The 18,754-nt window shown below is 39.0% G+C and overlaps 1 protein-coding gene across 7 annotated transcripts in view; it reads left to right on the top strand.

The window, feature by feature from the left end:
- The window catches only part of IQCH (IQ motif containing H), a 210,553-nt gene that overhangs the window by 116,915 nt on the left and 74,884 nt on the right, over nucleotides 1-18,754 (top strand). For all 7 annotated transcript variants that reach the window (XM_028166528.2, XM_028166537.2, XM_028166534.2 and 4 more), the window contains 2 exons: nucleotides 9,511-9,594; nucleotides 13,520-13,695. In XM_028166528.2, the coding sequence (XP_028022329.1) occupies nucleotides 9,511-9,594; nucleotides 13,520-13,695 (260 nt within the window). The remainder of the gene's footprint in view (nucleotides 1-9,510; nucleotides 9,595-13,519; nucleotides 13,696-18,754) is intronic.

Here is an 18,754-nt window from a genome sequence, read left to right as displayed (position 1 = left end):
CGCAACAAGAGAGGCCGCAATACTGAGAGGCCCACGCACCGCGATGAAGAGTGGCCCCCACTTGCCACAACTAGAGAAAGCCCTCGGACAGAAACAAAGACCCAACACAGCCATAAATCAATCAATCCATCCATCAATCAATCAATCAATCTATGGCTTGATGATACGAACATGAAGACAATTATACATTGCAGAGTAACCACCTCTTTGAAAGGAGGAATTACGAAACATGATTGGCTATTACATATTTTGAGAAGTATTCTCAGATGTAACAAAAAGTTTTAGCTATTTTTAACCAACAGGAGAGGTAGGATGTTGTTGATTAATTGTCCAAAGAAACAGATTGGCCTTGTAATTTTATAAGATGATAAAAAGAAAGTCATCCTTTCCAGGTTATATAGGCTGATCTCTTAATTGTATAATTGCATATTTTTATCATTTTTATTAATGAAATATAATTATAACCAAAAAAAATCTACCATGGTTCATAGCAGGAATAGAATAGTAGGGTCTATTTTAAGCAAAATCTATCATACAAATTAAGAAAGAACTGCAACAAAGAATCCCAATTCCCCTAGAAAAATCAGAGGTCTAAATAAAACCTACGAACTAATTCTGCTTCCAGTTTCTTTGGCCAAGTTACTTCCTCCACTTTTAATTTAACCCCTGTGTTTCTCTATTACAATGCATCATTTGCTACTACACTTAAACTCAGTGGCATTTTAAAATATATTGACATTAAATGAGATGTGCCGAGTATGGGGCTCTGGTGCCGTGAGCAGGTATATGGGGCTGCTGCCAGCCAATTAAACTCCCAGTGATGACTTTCCTCTCTCACTTCTCTTCCTCCTTTAAAATACAAATAGAGAATGTATTGAGGTGGGGTTTCCTCTTTTCTCTATGTGATCTTTTATTTCATTGCCAATTGATTTAATAGCAAAAAGGAATGTATATAGTTCAGCCTCTTTTTTTTCCCAACCGTGCATTATTTCAGCAAATTATCCTTGGGGTTAACACAGTTCTTGGTCTCCAAGATACTCCATTCCATAAAATTGTGGATCCTGTTATTACAAGGTTCATGAAAATGTTTTTCTGTTGCTCTGTATTGTCACAAAAGCCTAAAAGATAGAAAAACTAACTTTTATGCACAACTGCCATACCCCAAATGCTCATGAGACAATTCCTTTGTAACCCCACTCCCTTTCACCAAAGGGTAAGAACTGTGCTCGCCTCCATTTGTGAACAGGGGCAGGGTGGAGGACCAGAGTCCAGAGGGTTCTATCTGGAATCACATTTTTACTGTGCCTCCAAGCACATTGACCCCTTTCTACTTTCCCATTTTGAGTTGACAACTCAAAGACGCGATAGATTCTGTTGCTTCCACCTCAGGGCTGGGAAATCAGGACTTTCAGTCAAATCTTTGCAGTCTTCAACATGTATTTTGGCAAGTAGGATGGAATCCTCAGTTTAGTTATGATATTGCCACATTAGATCTTTGAAACAGATGTATTGCCAACATCTCCCAGACAGCAGTTCCAGAAAATCCAGATCTTTGGGGATCAGGAACAAAGTGCATTTAAAACTTTCAAATTTATTTATAGCTCAAATTAAAATGAAAACATATTTCTATTCATCCGTGTTGCATTCATCCAAGTAATCCAAATCAACACTCATTCACTGGTTAGATCAGGGTTGGCCCCAAGACCCTGTAATATTAAATTACCCAGTTGAACTTGAGCTATCTGATGTTGTACCATGAAATATGGAAACAGCACTGAACTGGGTGTCAATTGACACCAGCTCCTGGGCTTTTGATGAAATGATTAATATTAGGATATGATCCAAAAAAAGTATTGCTTATACTAAGATAAAATATAATCTTTTTCATCTCCTTCATTCTCATAAAATATATTAAAATTTGTGTTCAGTGGTCCTCAAATTGTAACAACAATTGAAGACCCTAAAGAGCGTTGGTTTACATGGGTTGTATCTGTCTATATTTACCACATTAGAAACTAAAACTGAGAAACTTTAAAAATATTGAATTTATTTTAAAATAACAATAGTAAGCACATTACCAATGTTAATCTAAAAAACATATTTTTATTTTTAAAAAACCATTTCTTTTCCAAAACAAAAAAAATTGGTGAGAAGATTGGCACTGGTTGACAAGTTTACAAATCTCTTAATAGAAGTTAGTTGGGTTCTCCTATCTATTTCTGCATCCAATCTGTTGCAATATGTTGTTTTGGTTGAAGCATATGAAGAAAACCTGGCCTCATACAGATAAGTATTTGGAAAAGGGAGGTATACTTTATATATTTTACAGCCTTTTCAGATAACTGTGTATATTCTTCTTTGATTTTATACCAAAACTCAACAAGGATAATTTTTAGGAGTTAGTTGCAATATGGAATCTGAAATCAATAAACTTTTTGTATTTTGTGGGAAGATAATACTGAAAAGGGGAAATGTCATCTTAGTATTATTCTGAAAAGAGTTTTGACCTTCCAGGCCCCCAGTCCCCCAGAGGATCCCCCAACCACTCTTTGAGAATCATTGGCTTTAGTTGCATGCAATGCTGTGCCAGTCGCAGACAAGAAGTTTGAACAAGAGAAAGTCTTCACTCTTCTGAAGGAAAGGCTTTCAGAACGACACAGAATCCATTTGGACAGTTTGGTTTGAGAATGTTTTCAAAACTCAACAAAGATTTGAGTAAGTCCTGTGTTTTCTATGTCCTCATCACAAATTTCTCGAATTTTTCTCAGAAGCCCCCAAAAAACAACTCTGTTTTATTTTCATCAAATTGGCACTGGATGGACTATATAAATAACCCAGATAGGCCTCTCTCTTGCTGTATCTTACTTCCTATTTCAGTATCTTGTGCTTTCACACTTGCACAAGTAATTAAAACCATAATGTCTAGATCACATTTCTCTAGATGACTGCAGTATGCTGATGTGCAATCGTTTGTGAAGTATGTTCACATGTTCCCTAAATTTTTACTATTAGAGTCCAAAGGTTAGCTAATGGTTAACTTTTTATGAATTGGAGCAATTCAAGATTATTTCTATAATAATGTCACTCTTGCTCAGCTTGCAACCAGTGTGCTTTCTTGAGTGGAAGAGAAAGGGATGGAGTTACAGCTACTGCTATTGTAACCCTGCGTATGCCCCTAGGAGTGTGTGATCAATTTGAACATTAACCATCACACATTTCCAAATGGGGAAAAGGTTAAGAAACACTGCTCCAGTCCATCAGACTGAGGCATGGATGACTACCATCTCAGGCCAGGGTGATTGGATGAATGACAACTATGTGGTAACTGGAAATCTGTTATTAACCCCTTCTCTGCCTTAGGTACCATTGTAAGGAATAAGACTTGGAGACAAAATAAACTAGGAGTCAACCACAGAGTAACAAGCAGGGTTCAAGAACACTTGATTTTACTGCAACGGCAGGGGCCTGTCTCAGAAGCACCCACAGTCCCAAGGAGGCATGGTCACTGAGCATGGCCTTGCTCATTCTTAGGTTTCTGCAGTTGCTGTGAAGGAAAAGCCAGTCCTAGCAGGACTAGTTTACTGGGTTGCAAAGAGGCAATTAGCATCATCTGATAAGAGTTTGTGTGGGAGTGGGGATAGGGATGGGAAAGGAGATGAAGGCAGAAATGAGGATGGAGAAATGGTAGCCAGTAACCATTAATGAGCATCCTTGGTTCAATAGAAGACCAAAAGTATGGTAGTTGGATAACTTCAGAGAGACAGCACCAGGTACCCTTCTTCAGTGTGACGCAGAGGCAATAATATTTTTTAAATTTATTTATTTATTTATTTACTTTTGGTTGCGTTGGGTCTTCTTTGCTGCGCACAGGCTTGTTCTAGTTGTGGCGAGCGGGGGCTACTCTTTGTTGCAGTGAGCGGGCTTCTCATTGTGGTGGCTTCTCTTGTTGCGGAGCATGGGCTCTAGGCACACAGGCTTCAGTAGTTGTGGCACGTGGGCTCAGTAGTTGCGGCTTGCAGGCTCTAGAGCGCAGGCTCAGTAGTTGTGGTGCACAGGCTTAGTTGCTCTGTGGCATGTGGGATCTTCCCTGACCAGGGCTGGAACCCATGTCCCCCGCATTGGCAGCCAGATTCTTAACCACTGTGCCACCATGGAAGTCCCAGGCAATAATATTTTGAGGAAAAATGGAACACTCTATCAAACTACGAATATTTTGCAGGTGATGAAGGTGGCATAAGGAAAGAAGCTGCGTTCCTCTCTATAGTGATAAGAGAAAGTGCCCCTTTATGCCAGTGCTGTTTTATTCTATGCTGATGAGGACCTAGAAAAAGCTACAAATCCCACTTACCATTCTTTGAATTCCCCAGAAGTTCTCCAGATCAGAGAACCTAATTTCATGAGTGTTGAAAGGAGAGGAGGGAACGATGTAAACACAAGAGAGAAAGGGCTAAGAATTTAAAAGACAGATTCTTTGAGTAGGCTCTTCAGGCACATTTCATTGACTCATTTGACTGGCGATATCACAGCGTTCCTGCTCCAGTGGAGCTTACAGTCTGGCTACAGGAGCCAGAGTGATGCAGTGGGGAGGAGAAATGTACAACAAACAAGTAAACAAGCCAGCAAAGAAACCTGTAATTACAAAATGAGAAAAGTGTGGTGAAGAGAGGGTGCCAGAGAATGACAGTGAGGGGAGACTGAGAACCTTCTTAGAAAAGGGTGGTCAGGCACACCTGATGGTGGTTAGGGCCAATCAACTCCATAAGCTAGAAGAACAGTACTTTGATAGCTCAAATAATTTGTGCACGTAATAATAATAATTTCTCTACATTTCAGTGAGGTTCCTTTTGAGAATTTAAGTCACGCTCAGCTGAGGTTAGGAAAGAAATAGTAAAACAACAATATTTATTGAGTGCTTATTCTGGACTCTGATTATGGATCTCAGTCCCCCATCCCCCATCTTTCAATTACAGGTGAAAGAGGAGTAAATGTCTGGGAGGTGGTACTTACTGGGAGTAAGGGAAGGTAGACAGTCATAATAGTTTTCTATTGCCCTCTGACCAGATACCACAAGCTTAGTGGCTTAAAACAATACACATTTGTTACCTTACAGCAATAATTTTGTAGTTCAGAAGTACGAAAGGGGCTAAAATAAAGGTGTGGGCAGGGCTGCATTCCTTCCTGGAGGCTCTAGGGGAGAATCTGTTTTCTCACTCTTTCCAGCTTCTAGAAGCCTCCCACAAAGGAATGAAAAGGGAAAGCCCAGGGCCCCCTTCCTCCATCTTTAAAGGCAGCAATGTGGCATCTCTGTGCCTGTCTTCTGTAGTCACATCTGCTGTAACTCTCTACTCTTCTGCCTCCCTCTCCCACTTTTAAGGACTTTTGTGAGGACACTGGGTCCAGCCCAATAATCCATGAGAACCTCCTTACTTTAAGGTCAGCTGATTAGCAACCTTAATTCCATCTGCAACTTTATTTCCCCTTTGCCATGTAACTTAGCATATTCACAGTTTCTGGGGATTAGAACGTGGACACCTTTGGATGGCCCCTATTCTGTCTGACACAACAGTTGAAAATGAAAGTGGGAAAAGAAATCAACTATATTCCAATAAAAATTAATTTAAAACAATAGAAGTGGGAAAAGAGGCAAAGGCCCTCTGTCCCTTCTGGAGTTCTCTGCTCACTCTTGGAGAGTCGTCTTCTCTCTTGCTTGACGTAACCATATTTGTCACAAGAGCTAAAGATGTAGTAGTTGAACTACATAATAATTTGTAGGTTTATGTTATCTTGGACAAGAAACAAGGCACTTGCCCTGAATTTCCTTATCTATAACGGGACAAGGTTGAAGTAGATGGTTTCTCAAAACTCCTCTGGTGTTTTTAGTCTCACCTTTGATATATCCATGTCTTTGTAGATTATATTCCAAATTATATTCCAAAGTGTATTATATTCCACTGGGCATGTCTGCTGAACTCCCCAAGGCCACAACATCCTTCTTGACAGTTTCCTGGTTAAGTCACTGTTGTATTTAATATATGCTGCCAGCATCAATGAGGTCTTTCACCCAGGAGTCAACACATGTATTTTGTGGATGTACAAAACATAAGAATAAATCTGACTTTTAAAAAAACTGACTCCTAACTTCTGCTCTGCTGATAGCAATGTGCCTTGCATTGTATCTTGCTCATGTGGAATGATCTGTTGCTTGTGACAGAATTTGTTGTTGCTGTTACAAGCTTTGGAAGTGCACATAGCTTGTGACATTAAAATATCTTCTGTTTACACAGCACTTTACAGTTTACAAAATATTTTTCTATTTGTTGCTTCATATGCTCCTCTATAACAATGTCCTGAGATTAACATACAGTTCTTTAAAATGGGTGTACTTGTGGGGTTAACTGAGTAACCAGTTTTATCATAATCCTGCATAATCATAATTGGGTCTTCGTTGCTGCGCGTGGGCTTTCTCTAGTTGCGGTGAGTGGGGGCTCCTCTTCATTGTGGTGCACGGGCTTCATTGCAGTGGCTTCTCTTGTTGCAGAGCACAGGCTCTAGGTTCGCGGGCTTCAGTAGGTGTGGCACATGGGCTCAGTAGTTGTGGCTCGCGGGCACAGTAGTTGTGGCTCATGGGCTCTAGAGCGCAGGCTCAGTAGTTGTGGCACACGGGCTTAGTTGCTCCGCAGCATGAGGGATCTTCCTGGACCAGGGCTCAAACCCATGTCCCCTGCATTGGCAGGTGGATTTATATGCATCCTTGATCAGGGTAATAGAGGTACTAAGTAATTTGTTGGAAAACTGACCTTGAGTAATTGACTGAAACACGGACTTACTCACTCACATGCTGCATATGTGGCAACAGAGTGATCAGACATCCTTTATATTTTAAATTGGACATCATTTTAATGAGCCATCTCACACTGCCTTTTATCTTTACTTCTGAAAGGAAATGCGTTCATAGAATGCGTTCACAGAATGATTAATGCACTTTTCTTAATCATACTTTATTCTCTAGGCATTTTCCTGCCTTCTTAGAGTCTTGATATATATGTTATTCACAATACATCTTCCTAAACACTTATCTGAGTATAGATAGAATTATACATAGGCAAAATCCCAAGACTTACAATATTGCAACCACACATCAAGATGGCATTCTTTATAGCTATCTATATTAACTCTCATATGTGGACAAGGTCCCAAAATTATTTTAGAAATTAATAATTTTTCAAAAATAATTCAAACAGCCCACATATCCTTCTGCCTTTTTAGTTCTTAAGTTCATCTGCATAAAGCAATAGGGAGACTTTTAGATGAATTGTAAACTCATTTAATTTCCAAACATTGTCTAGTGTTTAAACACTAACATCAAAGCAAAGAGCCAATTATCAGAGTTCATTTGATCTGAAGCCCTGTTGCCTGAATTGCTATAGTTTTCCTTATGCTGACAAGGAAATCTGTGTCACATCTCGAAGATGTAGTATTTAAAATCACTTTATCTATAGCAGTTTAACTTGAAACATGTGTTTGGGCTCACTAACCACAAGGAGGCATTGAAGCATCTATTCAAAATGTGAAAAGCAATTTTATTTTTTTAAAAGTTACACCTACAGTTGCTGAATTTCATATAAGCAATTATACTGCTTGTGAGTATGCATGCCTTTTAGGTTCATGTTTTGGTCCACGTTCATTTTTTATTTTAACCCCTGCAATAGCAGAAAGTGTTGCCGCTGCTGTTGCCATTGTGGAAGATTTGGGGACAGTAGTAAATCCATGTGTGTTTTCCTTCTGCTGTTCCAATGCACATGAAGGAAAACGGTGGGGCTTTCATTAGTACTGACAAAGTAACTGCATTAACCTTTATTATCCTCTAAGGTTAAAAGATCTTTTGACTGTGTGAACAGAAGCATACTTCTTTAGTATTTAGAATTACTTAAATACATATTCGCAACAGCAAGAGTTTTATCTGAAATCTGTGTGTCAGTTGAGAGTGATTCCAGGACACATCTTCAAAATGCCACATAAGAAGCATAGGACAACCCTCAGAATGGGAGAAAATATTCGCAAACGAAGCAACTGACAAAGGATTAATCTCAATATACAAGCAGCTCATGTAGCTCAATATCAAAAAAACAAACAACCCAATCCAAAAATGGGCAGAAGACCTAAATAGACATTTCTCCAAAGAAGATATACAGATTGCCAGCAAACACATGAAAGGATGCGCAACATCACTAATCATTAGAGAAATGCAAATCAAACTACAATGAGGTATCACCTCACACCAGTCAGAATGGCCATCATCAAAAAATCTACAAACAATAAATGCTGGAGAGGGTGTGGAGAAAAGGGAACCCTCCTGCACATTCTTGGTGGGAAAGTAAATTGATACAGCCACTATGGAGAACAGTATGGAGGTTCCTTAAAAAACTAAAAATAGAACTACCATATGATCCAGCAATCCCACTACTGGGCATAGACCCTGAGAAAACCATAATTCGAAAGGAGTCATGTACCACAGTGTTCACTGCAGCACTATTTACAATAGCCAGGACATGGAAGCAACCTAAGTGTCCATCGACAGATGAATGGATAAAGAAGATGTGGCACATATATACAATGGAATATTACTCAGCCATAAAAAGAAACAAAATTGAGTTATTTGTAGTGAGGTGGATGAACCTAGAGTCTGTCATACAGAGTGAAGTAAGTCAGAAAGAGAAAAACAAATACTGTATGCTAACACATATATATGGAATCTAAAAAAAAAAAAGGTTCTGAAGAACCTAGGGGCAGGACAGGAATAAAGACGCAGACGTAGAGAATGGACTTGAGGACACAGGGAGGGGGAAGGGTAAGCTGGGACGAAGTGAGAGAGTGGCATGGACATATATACACTACCAAATGTAAAACAGATAGCTAGTGGGAAGCAGCCGCATAGCACAGGGAGACCAGCTCTGCTTTGTGACCACCTAGAGGGGTGGGATAGGGAGGGTGGGAGGGAGACGTAAGAGGGAGGGGATATGGGGATATATGTATACGTATAGCTGATTCACTTGGTTATACAGCAGCAACTAACACCACAATGTAAAGCAATTATACTCCAATAAAGATGTTAAAAAAATAAAAATAAAAAAATAAAAGGCAAAAAAACAAAAAGCCAATATAGTTTTTAAACCTGAGCATAACTTTCTTACGTGCTCTTTTGAACATTCATGTTAAAATTTCTGAAACTTTTCCCGTGTTTCTATAATCCTGATTCCCAGAAGCTTTGCTGATATTGAAAACTATGAACCTCTCTGTTGCAGAATATGCTGCTCAGCACATCTTCCAGAATTAATGCTTAATCCCCTGAGAAGCAAGGACCTCATTCTTAGGAGTTGGATTGTCTCTGCGAGATGCTTCGGAGACAATTCTTTCCTGGAAATGTGGACCATGACACTATGAAATCCTAGTGTGCCATTTTGCCATGTTGACTTGCTCTTTCTGGGTTTTGACATCTGGTTTGCCTTTTAGGATATTCCCAGCCTGTGCGACAAAATATTGACGACTTCAACACGCAGCAGAACATGCAGCTGGGGAGGCTGTGTGACATCTTAGGTACAGTAAATACTTTTACACAAATGGCTCTTTGGAATGTTTATCAGTGGATGTTGATTAAATGTTCATTTTTTGCTTTTCTGTCTGTACAAGGAAAAGGCTTGAACTTCTAATCTTCTTGCAGGGCAATTGAATGTTTTGTTTCAAAGAACAGATTTATAGTGAAGTCAATTGAATAAACAAATGACATTTTAACCAATTTACTTGGGTAGTTTTCTAATTCTCTTTGCTGCAGGTTTGAATAAGGATTTATCTCCTATAGCCCCAACTCTTCTTCATTTACTGAATCTGGCAGTGAATGAAGTCAACATTATATATTTGTGTCAATATTGTCTATTATATTATCTGAGGAATGAGTGGAAGGTATCAGAAATGAAAAGCATTGTGTTTTCATTATAAGAATAAGAGGGAAATGAAGGTAGATTTTTAAAAGAAGGTTTTATTTAAATATATATAATCTAGTTATGAGAAAATAGGAAGTGCCTAGTGGAAGGAATTATTAGAAATACAGACCTTGAGTGATAGACACATCTTTGTAAAAGTCAAGTTCTAATACTGGTTTGGTCAGTTCTAAATCAGACACCAACCAGGGGCCAGGAAGGAAGGATACAAGAACTCTAGGCTTTGGTTGACACTGTTTGAGGTGAGATTTAAAGAATAAATGTTTCAACGCCTAAGTAATAATATTGAATCAGTGTGGGAAGTCCCGGCCAGAAATTCAGGGTTAAACGAAAACTAGCATTTTTTAGTTACCAAATAAGAACTTCTTTGTTTTGTTAAAATATAATTGCTTTGGCCCTTATTTAAGCAAAACAAGGAAGAATTTTAAATGATCAATGATCAATTTAGCTGGCTCCCTGGAATGACATACTTTACGTGATTCATATATATTTCAGCATCATTATTATTTTATAAATGCCATTTGGTAACAAAAATACATCAGTACTAGAAATTTTCAGTGTCCTAAAATAATAATAGGGTAATTGCTTTAATCTATTATCTAGGCACTAATGTTGTTTTTCGACCTTACCAAAAAAAAAATTTAATGACTTAAGATTGATTTGTTAGTGCTGAGCTATTTCAACTAAAAACCTGACTGGGTGGAAACCAATGAAGTGCAGCAGAGGGCAGACTTTGCTCTAATTTATTTGATTAATTTTTTTCTTTAGCTTTTTATATACCTTTCTATATATAGTCCAAACCATCACCAAAGAATTTCCTTACAAAGGATTCTTATTAATAATGAGAAGACTTAAGAGTATTAGGCTTCTATTTTAAATAATTCAATAATTCAGTCTATGTCTATCTGCAATGGAAAATTTTGGTAAGATGAACATTTCTGAGAGATTATGAACCAAATGCCTTTTCTTGGTAACTATCTTCATGATAACAATGCAATCCTAAAACCTCTTCAAGAGAAGTAATAAAAGTGTAGAAGTAAGTGAGAAAATAGAAAAAGTACTTGCTTGTGAAGTAAAAATATGAAGAAACTAGGAAAATTAGTGATAATTTTATGGAAGAATAAATGATTATCTTTCTTTAAATTCTGTTAATTCATAGTAAAGGGTGTTGATTTTTCTGCTTATTCAGGGGAAACAGAGGTAATCTGACCACATTAAGACTTGTTGTTTGGATATTGGCTGTGAAGTCAGGGTATCAGGTGGAGAGACCTCAACAGCTTGTATCTTCAATTCCTAGATGAGTTAAGCAAGAGGGTGACTGATATTGACTACTGACTAAACAGTCAAAACAATATTCATCTTCTTCTTAATTCCTTTCCAAAATCACCTGTCAATTAATTTTGAACATTTGTTGATTCACAATCAAACCACCCTAATACTGGATATTACTGTTAGTGATTATAGTATTCCTTTGCCAGAAATGAACGGGAAAGGTAAAATTAGCAACATGATTTGTTATCATTTATAACCCAGAAATTTCTTCCCAAGAAAAATATAGTTTTCTTCTGCTATGGAGACTTTAAGTTATTTTTGTTGTTTGCTTTTTGTGTCCTTTTTTCATACTTAAAAAAAAATACTAGTTTGGTTTTAAAGACCACTAGTTTAGTAAGACACTAGTCTCTTCTTGAAAACACAAGATTTCGGACAACTAATTTGATCATTCAGCAGTTGGATACAAGTTATTTAACTACCGTCTGCTCAGTTAATTTATTTTGAGGTTCATGTGACAATGTGGTTTCAACATTAAATAGGAGCCACTTAAATATTTACATTTATGGAGCACCTACTCTGGGCCCAGCTCTGGGCCAGTTCAGAAGACATTGCTTCTAGCCACAAGATGCTCTTCTCCAGAACAGATTTCTCCTGCATGCCGTGGATCTCACTAATTGTGTAAGGCTTTCCAGTTCCCGAACCTCTCCATTCTCCCAGATCCCTTTGGTCAGCTCACAAGTATTTATTGAGTGTCTCCTGCATACTCGACACTGTACCAGGGCATGGGGGATTATATGAAAAGTATACACCTTGCCTTTAAAGAGTTTGGACAGACAAGATTGAAAGATTTGGAACAACAGGATGGAACAGCAGGGGACACTACTTCATCGTGTAAAATCTTGAGGCACTAGTTAAAAGGAGCACAAGTGTGGAGGGCGGGGTGTGGAACCACTGTTAGCTGGCCTAGTCAGGGTGGGCTGTGGAGCAGATTGGTGCATCTGTACTGTCTGCTGAGCACCTACTATGTGCCAGATACTGCACCAGGTGCTTTATATATATTCTTTCATTTCATACTCTCCAAAACTCTGTGCCCCAGGTGACTTTATTCCCCATTTTACAGATGAAGAAAGCAATGCTTAGAAAGGTTAAATAATATGCCCAGGCTCCTAGACAGCTGAGCAAGCATTTAATCAGCCTATGCTCTGTATACTCTACCAAACTGAACAGAGGAGTCTTAGAATCTCTTCTCAGCCCTACTTGACCAAGGAAACATTTTACAGTGCTCCCTCCTCCAGCCTTCCCTGGGCACCTGGTCTGCATGTGTCTTGTGTCCGCCACCCTCCACCATGTTTTACAGCTGTTTATACATGTGAAATGGTTGTTCCTCACAGGCAGCATCTCAGTTGCTTTGATTCTGGTATCTCCTTTCATGTCTAGCCAAGTGCTTTGTCCCTACTGATCAGTCAGTTATTTTACAAATGAATGGGTGACTCCACTGGCTGCTGATTTCCTGTACATACTCCCTAAAATATTTTGCAGCCTGGAGTGGGTAATCTCTTCTCACTATTCCATTCGGATGGGATATTTAATTAGGATTTCTTTCTACGCACATAATAAGAAGCACATCTTAAGAAGGAGAACAGTTAAATTAAGATAGTGTTTCCTTTAAACCAAGAATCACTAGATGTCCTATTTAAGTAATATACTCCTCTTTGGGAATGGAGAAAGGAAAAGGTTGCTTTCCTGAAATAATCATTGCTATGGTCATAATCAGACCATTTATTTGTACAGAACAGTCCCTGAATTGGCCTTGCCAAGTCCAGGCAGCATAAGAAATTGCAATTTCATCAGCTTTCGAAAGTTAACAGTTCTGTTTTATAATTTACTAAAGTTAATGGGATAAATTTTTAAATCAGTATGCAAATCCCATTGATATTAATAGGAGTTCTGGGGCTAAATCCCTACGTATTATTTGAAAGTACACTTCCATGGTACCTCACAGCCCTCCTTCTGAAGGAATCATTGTGTCCATTTTTTTGGTGGTGGTGTTATTTATCTTTTCTTTAGAGAAATGCTAAAGTACAAAAAAGCCACTTAAATTGCTAAGATCTGTACAAAACCAATCTAAATTAACTTGAATGTGCTTTTGGATACGCTTTTTATTTTAAACTGTGCAACATCAACCTAATGCCAGAGTTCGTAATGTCTTTTACCTTTATACCAGTAATTAACATTGTGCCTGTTATTTTTAGATGCCAACGTGAGCGTCATCTACATCTGCTCCCATCGAATGAATGACGAGTTGCTGCTGTATTACAATAAAATCCTGAGTCTACAGGCAGCTGTCAAATCAGGGAAACTTGAGGACAGAAGTGACCTGCAGGACAGGTTCAAAATTATCACCCCTGAAGCTATAAACATCTTCACTGTGAGTTTGTCTTCTAATTACTACGGCTTCAGGGATGCAGTAAAATTAAATTGGAAATTTTATAACTTGCAACGCTCTGGTACACATCAGTGAAATATTATTGCAAGTTTAACAGCTTTACTGATTAGACTACAGATCGGACGATAGGAAATAAATATCCCAGTTTAACTTGCAGACTTAGCTGAGCTACTGCTGCCCAGTTTCTCTGTAGCTGAAGCCTAATTGTAGTTATTGGGTTGTACCATCAAGTAGGTGAATTTATAACATCTACGGTTGCTTTTTCTTAATTTTGTGTGGAGAACACCGAGGCAGAGAAAGGCTGGGCCTGCCTGTGGTCACAAAGCTAGTTAGGGACAGAATCTAGACCAGGGCCCCTGTTTTCTGATTTCCACACTGGTATTCCTTGTTATTCCATGGGGTTTTTTTCCCTCAGGGAAATTTGGTCTTATTTACCATATCACATGGTTCATAATGAACAAGGTTCAGATTTATTTTTAACTTTTCAGAACTGATTTTTAATGAATGGAATGAATTCTGAGTTGAATCTCATCCCTAGAGAAGAACTTCTGGGAAATTCATAGAACCATGGGGCACGTTCTAGAATAAGGTAGTGCAAGAGATGGCTTGAAATGAATTTCTCTATATTTTAACAAGAATTTAAACTTTCCATGGTAAACAATCAACATTTTAATACCTAATGGAGGACTTCCCTGGTGGTGCAGTGGTTAAGAATCCACCTGCCAATGCAGAGGGCACGGGTTCAATCCCTGGTCTGGGAAGATCCCACATGCCGTGGAGCAAGTAAGCCTGTGCACCACAACTACTGAGCCTGCACTCTAGAGCCCACAAGCCACAACTACTGAGCCCATGTGCCACAACTACTGAAGCCCATGTGCCTAGAGCCCGTGCTCCACAACAAGAGAAGCCACCACAATGAGAAGCCCGCGCACTGCAACGAAGAGTAGCCCCTGCTTGACGCAGCTAGAGAAAGCCTGCATGCAACAATGAAGACCCAAAGCAGCCAAAAATAAATAAATAAATAAATAAATAACCTAATGGACTATGCACTTTTGAGGAGACTTTTTAATATAATCTAAAGGTTTGACTTTGCTGGTGAAGATAGCTCTCTTCATTCATAAGTGGGATGCACCAAAGTCAACTCTCTATGTATTGTCAAAGAAACTGATTGCATGGTTCATGTAGGAAGTATCTATGTGTTGAGTTACTACCCATTAACACTTCAGATTCACCATGATTTGACCAAAGGAAAAAAAATCCTGCCAGGGCTGGGGAGGGATGCTACAGCATTTCTACTTTGCTGGTACACTCAGTGAATTTTGCTCTCTTCTACCAAAATGAAGATTTTATTTTTTCATAACTAGGTACCTCGATGTTCCCATAAAATCTCTCCGCCTAGTTCTGTTTCACTGGCACCACTTGGCTATGGAAGAGGAAACAAGTGCCGGATCAGGACAAGCAAAAGAAAAGACAGGAGACAGGGCTTCCCTAGTGTCACAGTGGTTAAGAATCCACCTGCCAATGCAGGGGACATGGATTCGAGCCCTGGTCCAGGAAGATCCACATGCCATGGAGCAACTAAGCCCGTGCGCCACAACTACTGAGCCTGCACTCTAGAGCCTGAGAGCCACAACTACTGAAGCCCACGTGCCACTACTACTGAAGCCCGCACGCCTAGAGTCCATGCTCCGCAACAAGAGAAGCCACCGCAATGAGAAGCCCGCGCACCACAACGAAGAGTAGCCCCCGCTAGATGCAACTAGAGAAAGACCGCGCGCAGCAACGAAGACCCAACATAGCCATAAATTAATTAATTAATTAAATCTTAAAAAAAAAAGAAAGGAGACAAATCATCACCACTTACTTATAATCTTAGAAACTCCCCAATATCCTCCACCAATGCAAGGCTTGCTTTGGTGCTTCCTAGCTATTCCCTGGCCTCAGTGTCAGAGTTACTGTGGATATTGGGAAGCAAGGAACTATCATTAGCGTGTGGTTAATTTCCTGATTTTCTCCAGCCAGAAACTGGAGCTAATGCCTGGTAGCTGCTAATAAGCAGTTTCTGCATATCTGAAATGCCAATATACATTGAAGAGGCATGGAATGGGGAAGGGGCACTAGATCTGGGAAAAGGAAAGTGAGTAAACCGCCAAATTTATCAAATGCTTAGCATACATTTTCTCATTTGATACTTAGAACACAGCAGCAAGACGGAAATTATCAATTTCCTTCTTTGGCTAAGGAAACCAACACTCATCTTCTAATCGCAAGTTACTAGTGGGGCCAGAGTATGAACCCAAATCTGTCTGACCCCAGAACCCTATCCTGATTTGGAATGACAGCCTTGCTCCTGATGACCTTGTGGCCTTGGGCAAGCCCCTTTACCTCTCTGGTCCTCTGTTATTCATCTGTAAAATGAGGTGATGGATTAGATCATTTCAAAGTCCTTTCCAGCTCTGCAGTCCTATTACCTGAGAAATGAATCCTCACTGTCCACTCTTCACCTTCTAAGAGGAGATAGGCAGTTGGTACTAACAGATGCACCGGGTTACATTCATAGTGTAGGTTTGCATCTCTGTGAATAGAAACAATTAGGAAATATTTTTAAGTACTTAATACTTCTCATAGTTTAAGTTTAAATTATTTGAGTAATTAATCACTCATAGGCAATCACCTCTCTAAAATACAAAAATTAAACTCTTACTTTCAAATCATTTCCTGCTCGTGTTTAGTTATGGCTTTATTTCTTTTTAATGGGTTTGAGAGATTGCATCAGTGCTGACTTTCATTCAAATGCATGGCTTTGAGGAGATTTTTTAAAAGTGTGCCAAAAATCTGTTTGTACATCTCTCCAAGCTACTCTACAATGTTTGAATTTGTAATGGTGAAAATGCTGTTATAAAGTCATCATGTCTATTTTTGAACATTTTAATGTTTATGAAGACATCCTAAGCAACTACCTTTTGTCTCAGGTGAAAAAAAAATTAGTGGTGATAAATTAAATGTAGCTATAATGTTATGGAATTAGGAACATTTTAGATTTTTGTCATCTGTGTTAATCCACAGCCTGGATCTGATGATACTGATTTTCTCTAAATGGTCACACAAGACCTGCGGTCAGTAATGTGTCCTCTGCCATCACTTACATTCAAATCTTTATTAAACACACGTTGAACACAATACTGTGGTACCATCTTGCCTGAAGAATAAGGCATGCCCAGAGATGACATAATAGAGTTGGGTAGAATACTTGCCAAGAGAGATAAACAACCCTAAGCAGACAGAAATCCATTCTGGCCGGAAATGTGCAACTTTAACGTTAGGTTCTATTGCTGCATCTACCAGCCCCTCATCACACTTCATAAAACTTCATAAAACCAGACCTCACTACTCAATCTGCAAAATGGGAGAAATCATGGCAGCTATGGCATGAGAACTGTGCTAATACTGAATTTGAATCCTGCCTCTGCTATTTACCAGCTGTGTGACTATGGGCAAATCACCTGAGTCTCAGTTTCCTCGCCTCCAAAACAGGGACTGTTAATTGGTACAGTGTTGTATGGATCAAATGAAAGAGTACTTAACATGAGAGGACTGCCCCCTTTGAAACATTCTTCTAGGTACCCTGAAAAGCCTACCACATACTTTGTGACTCAAGTCACCAGTTCTACAAGACACATCATTTTTGCACATTTCCTCATTGGAATAATTTGTAGGGAAAGGAAAGGAGTGAAATAAACAAGGAGGATAAACAGTGATCAACTAGATGGGAAACACAAACTGACGAGTTGCTGTCACCAGCCATTGTCTAATGGAACACCGGATTTCCTAGAGCTGCATTCTCAGAAGCAGGTTTTTGAAAATGGATTTAAATTATGTAGAAAAGGCATACTGCATAGACCTAAAGAGCTTAGAATATAACACTTGCTCTGAAGGAAGGGTTCAACAGGGTAAATCATAAAATCCTCTTCTCAGAGGAGGTTTTTATTTTGTCTTTTGGTGGGGGGGAGGCAGAATATACATAACATAAAATTTACCATTTAAATCATTTTAAGTGTAGAGTTCAATGAAATTAAGTACATTCACATTGTTGTGCAATCATCACATCATCCATTTTCAAAACTTTTTCAACATCCCAAGCAGAAACTCTGTACTCATTAAACAGTATGTCCAGAAGAGCTTTGGTTTTAAAGGGAACGTTGTATCACAGCTGGAAGGACCCTAGAGATTTCTAGTTCAACCCCTCATTTGAATGTGGGGAACCAAGGCTCAGAAAGATAGAGTTTTCTAAATCAGCTTGCAAGTTACAAATTCAGACAGGACTAAAATCCAGGGGCTCTCCTCAGTTGCTTTCTCTTATACTCAGCAGTCATACCCTCCAACAGTCTGCAAACTGGTGCAGCAGAAACTCCCCAAAATAGTGGCTCGGAATTTCTCCACACTTCAATGCCATGTTGAGTAGATAATTTTGACTAGAACCAGGAGAGAAGGTGCTAGTCTACAAAATCCCTTGAACTCCATTAAGACTCTCACGTCTTGCATTATATTATTTGCATGACATTTTAATGACTTTATTTTTTAAAAGTTTTCTCCATAATAATATTGATAATTACTACCATTGATCGAATATCCACTCAATGCCATGCATTATAATAGGTGTTAAACATTTATGATCTTATTTTATCCTTAGAGGAACCCATCAAATGGGTATTTTTATTCCCTGTCAGAAGATGGAGAAACTTAGTCTCAAGGAGTCTAAGTCATTTGCCCAAGTTCAGGTTGTTTATAACGGATAGAGCTGGATTCAAAGACAGAACCATTTGACTCCTAAGCCCTGGCACTTTCTCATGTGCCATGATGCCCTCTTCTCTAGAGGAAATGAGCACAATCTTGGATTCCCATATTCCAGCCTAGGCTATGGCCATCCTCACCTGCTAAAATCCTACCCATCCTTCAAAACTTACCTCAACCCCGACCTCTTTCATAACAATAATACAAGCTCACATTCATTAAGTGCTTATATCCAAGGTGCTATTATAAG

This window comes from Balaenoptera acutorostrata, chromosome 3, assembly GCF_949987535.1.
Source record: "Balaenoptera acutorostrata chromosome 3, mBalAcu1.1, whole genome shotgun sequence".
Classification (NCBI taxonomy): domain Eukaryota; kingdom Metazoa; phylum Chordata; class Mammalia; order Artiodactyla; family Balaenopteridae; genus Balaenoptera; species Balaenoptera acutorostrata.
Note: the sequence above shows the minus strand (reverse complement) of the source record. Positions and strands in the feature narration are given on the sequence as shown.